This window comes from Plectropomus leopardus, unplaced genomic scaffold, assembly GCF_008729295.1.
Source record: "Plectropomus leopardus isolate mb unplaced genomic scaffold, YSFRI_Pleo_2.0 unplaced_scaffold26847, whole genome shotgun sequence".
NCBI classification, from domain to species: domain Eukaryota; kingdom Metazoa; phylum Chordata; class Actinopteri; order Perciformes; family Serranidae; genus Plectropomus; species Plectropomus leopardus.
The window spans coordinates 1-4,213 of NW_024629209.1; the positions used below are offsets into that span (position 1 = coordinate 1).

Genomic DNA, 4,213 nt, shown 5'->3' on the forward strand with positions numbered 1-4,213 from the left:
AATACATTTTTGTACTAATTAGACCTTATTTTGAGATTAATTAATTTAATGCCTTTAGTGTTAAAGGCACTTTTTTCGGGAACTGCAGGAACCCTGCGTGTGCTGTAACTGTGGGTTTTACAGAAACTAATTTCCCAAAATGTCTGATTGTGCCTTTAAAGCAGTGAAATGAAGAGATGTTTTAAACAAACCCAAACAAAGACAATAAAGAAGTGCCACATAAAGGGGCTCTTTAGTTATCTCCAGACATCTCCTCGATGTTTGGGATATACTGCAATGTTTTCTGAGAAAGAAAGCTGCAGTGAAAAAGCGATGTATGATTATTTCCACCAGGCCTCAATCCAAGCTACAATGTTTTTGTGTTTGTAACCACATCATCATGGTGGGTATGCGCAGCTGCCCTCGTAACGGGCAGGAAGAAGACCTTACAGCTGTTCTGCCTGATGCTAAAACTCTGAAATTACTGATCAAATTAAAAAAAAAAAAAAAAAAAAAGTAAAAAGGAAGTTGTTTGTTTTTATGTCATTCTGACCTTTTTCAAACACCATCACACAAAGCAGCTGCCATCCAAACAAACAGACCTCTGCTGCCCTTCAACGTGCACGGGCAGAAAAACACTGAGCCGACATAAACAGACCCACAAGACAATGACAAAATCTCTAACTTGATGACTTAAAATGACTCGGTGGTCCCTCTCTGGCCTACCGACTAACGCAGACAGAACACGGTCTACACTTTGGCCCTGACACGCCACGCCACATCTGGAGAAACTTAATGCAGAGCGATGGAAATACATCTTTCACTGCATTCAGTCTTCCTGAGAAAACTCTTCCACCTCTGTGGAATCATGTGAAGTTTTTCCACGTGGTTGTTTACTTTTGATTAAAGTACGGAGAAGGCTGGTTCAGGTCCAGCTCTCTGCGCTGTGAAGTCACTCAGGTCAGATCTTTTTTACGTGGTGCACCGCTGCTACTGATGGGACTGAGATTCTGCCTGTCGGCTACATTCAAAAGGTTTTTCAACTGTTATACACGTATCTTACTTTTGTAGTTTTGGCCATCTTCTCTATCAGTTATAAACACACTTTACTTATCAAAGGAGTTTTATTTAACATGTTGGTAATAATCTCTAAAAAATGGTTGGTCTCACAATAAAGTTGTTGTATAATAAGTGTTGTTGGAAACGTTTTTCTTCTCTGTGCACCTTGGAAATGTGTGAAAAATAATTTCTAATTGCACAGGAAAAACAAACGGCTCAATTTACTCCAACCTGTGTGAATATCTGACTGCTTGTGTTTGCTTTGTAACCGTAGGCAACAGTGATGTCATAGTGTACCGACACACCCTGTGGTGAACTCCTACATCAGTGCAGCGAAGTGAGACGTTACACCACTGGAGGTCAGCAGATTTTTAAGAGGCCTTAAGATCCTCTTTCATGTTGAAGTCGTGTTTCCAGATCTCAGTTTTTAACTTTAGGCTTAGGTGGTATGTAATATTTCATTCTTTTATGAAAGGGTACATGACGGTATAAGTGTGAGGCTTAATTGCCTCATTTCTGTTTAACTAGTTAGTAAGTCCACTGTTCCAACAATCACCGGCTCCGCTTTGGTCAAAATAAATCTTTTATCACCAAGTAACATGGAAAAAAAACGTTGTTCCCCAAGGTGTCTTTCTGCCTGCTGGCCGCCAGCTGTTTACAGTCCTGTAACTTATCCCTTCACCACTAGGTGTCGTCGTGTCGCACTACATACAATGAATTAAATAGAAAGAGAAGTACCTGCATTTATAAAGATATTGAAAAAAATACCGTCAGGGTTTCTAAGTACCCTGGTATACTGTAGTACCATGATACTGCTCAAGCCTTGTTATGTTTTCAGTAAAAGTGTCACCATGCCTGAAAGAAATGATGGCCAAAACTCTCACCGTAAGTCTCAAGTTACCATAAACAAGAAAAAACTTACTTTTAAAAGGTAAACCTGTGACTATGAGCCCTGAACTCCCCAACTTCTAACTCAAACTACAACAAAATGGGAGAGTTTATCTTTAAACTGAACCACTGACATCAAAAAACTAAACTGATCAATCACTGTGACTTTTACTTTGCGCTGGTGGCGAAAACATTTGACTGGTGGAAAAGACGATGTTTAGGGCTGGGCGATAGAGTTGAAATCAATGTCACTATATTAAGACGATATTTTCCCATATGACAAATGTTAACAATATCATACAGAAAATGCTCAAATTGATGTTCGCTACAATTAACTGTTTGCATGACATCATCCAAAATTATTCAAATGTGCAAAACAAAATTACGAGTAGCACATTTTCTCATGTTTTGAGTAAATTTAGTTTTAAAAAAATCTTAATTTGGACAAAAGAGACGGCACATGGGAAGAAAACGAAGACACGCAACTGACAATAAACAAAACATTATCACACACTGACATAGATTAGAGAAAAATTATGTCCTCAGCTACAGAAAATTCATTTGTGGTGAGGATACATTACATGGGAGGTTTTCTGTGGAAGATTACTGTAAAAATTTCATTACACATGCAAATTTGATGGCTTTTCCAAAACTTTCCATTTTTTTACTAATTATATGACTGTTCTAGGCCTATAAAATGTGATTGTGAAATTATCCATGACCATGGGAACCCTGTCATATATTTGTGATATGATACAACTGAAAGTCGAACAGGACACTGAATTATCGCCCAGCCCTACTGATGTGTTATTTTGCACATAGGTGGGAATTTTTCATGATACACAACTTTGTTCATTTCAAATGTGCTATGATTTAGGCAAACTTAATAAACAGCCTGCTCCCTATCAGTCAATCAATCAGTCGATCATTAAGATGGTTCTGAAATGTCTCATCGATATACTGCTTCTGCTTAAATTTCTTTTGTCAATTCAAGGTTTTGAAATGTGAAATAAGTTAATTTTGTTCATCACTAAGAAATGAAAGTCACATATCAGACATAATATTCACAAAAATGCTTTGGTCCTGATAGGGCTGTCACATTTTATATTATTTGCTTTCTATTTTACTATAAAATGCATTCAACTAGTGAGAATGAATTTAGTGTTTTCAAATTCATTCAAACTTGATTTCTTTTTTTAGAAAGTGACTGCCCTTTCCCTTATTGAGCATCAGACTTCTGCTTGACTACATTCATCTCCAAAGGTACAATAACTGAAATCATTTGACTTTTTTTCAGTCAGACATTAAAAAAAAAAAAAAAAAAAATCTATTGAGCTCTGTATCACCTTGAAATCATCCTCATTGGTCCAGCCACCCTGGAGCCAACTACAGCTGGACTGACCAGCAATGTAGAGGAGATTCGGTCGAGGGACAAGAGCAAGGTCCATTAGAGGATGTGCACACAGAGCTAAGTTACACCCAGGTAATCTCCGTTAATGTTGCTCAACATTTGGCAAAACTGGGTCAGGCCAAACTCTTCAAGTTCAAACCGTCGTGGAAAGAAAAGAGAAGCAGGAAGAAACAAAGCGTTAGGTGGAACAGTTATGACAGAAACAGATCAGCGACTGCTTCAGGGGTCAGTTCAGTGAGCTGCCGGGTCAGTTTAGTCCTACTTCTCCCTGAACTGTCAAACAGTGGTATTGAATCACCTTGTGAATTCGCCACCGTCTTACCGTCCAGTCCATCTTCTCCTGACTCCGAGCGCAGAAACAATCTCCATGCGTTGTGCTTCTCCTCGTCCTCCCTCACACCCCGGAGTCCGTGTACATGCCGTTGATCAGGTAGTCCACCTGCGTGTAGTCCTTCCTCCTGTAGCTCTCATAGGCCTGTGTGACGAAAACGCCCACCGTGACCAAAAAGAAGAGCAGGCCGAAGAGCAGCACGGCCAGTAAGGACGCCGTATCCACCAGCTGCCTCGTCAGAGCAGCCCCTGCGACATCTACCACGGCGACCCTTGTTCCCGTGGTGACCTGCTCCTTGGGATTGGCGGTAGGACTGGCACTGGTAACAGGTCCTCTGGGTGCAGAGGTCTGAACTGGTGGAATCCCAGTACTTGGGACGTTTGGCTGTGGCGTGGCAACTGCTGGTGGTGGTGGTGGTGGCATCTTTGTACCTGTGGTTGTAGCTATAGCAACGGTTGTGGTGGCACTTTTCGTTGTTACAGTTGTTGCAGGGTGTGCTGCTGCTGCTGTAGATGTTGCTGCTGCTGTAGATGTTGCTGCTGCTG

The 4,213-nt window shown here is 40.7% G+C and overlaps 1 protein-coding gene across 1 annotated transcript; it reads right to left on the reverse strand.

Moving 5' to 3' along the window:
* Positions 1-30: 30 nt before the first annotated feature.
* On the reverse strand, positions 31-4,206 carry wu:fa25f02 (uncharacterized protein C11orf24 homolog). The gene has a single exon (XM_042480944.1). The coding sequence runs from the start codon at positions 4,089-4,091 to the stop codon at positions 3,732-3,734; it is 360 nt and encodes a 119-aa protein (XP_042336878.1). The 5' UTR covers positions 4,092-4,206; the 3' UTR covers positions 31-3,731.
* Between the last annotated feature and the right edge of the window lie 7 nt (positions 4,207-4,213).

Excerpts from the sequence above, each read along its gene's own strand:
- wu:fa25f02 (XM_042480944.1), bottom strand. The coding sequence starts at position 4,091 with ATGCCACCACCACCACCACCAGCAGTTGCCACGCCACAGCCAAACGTC.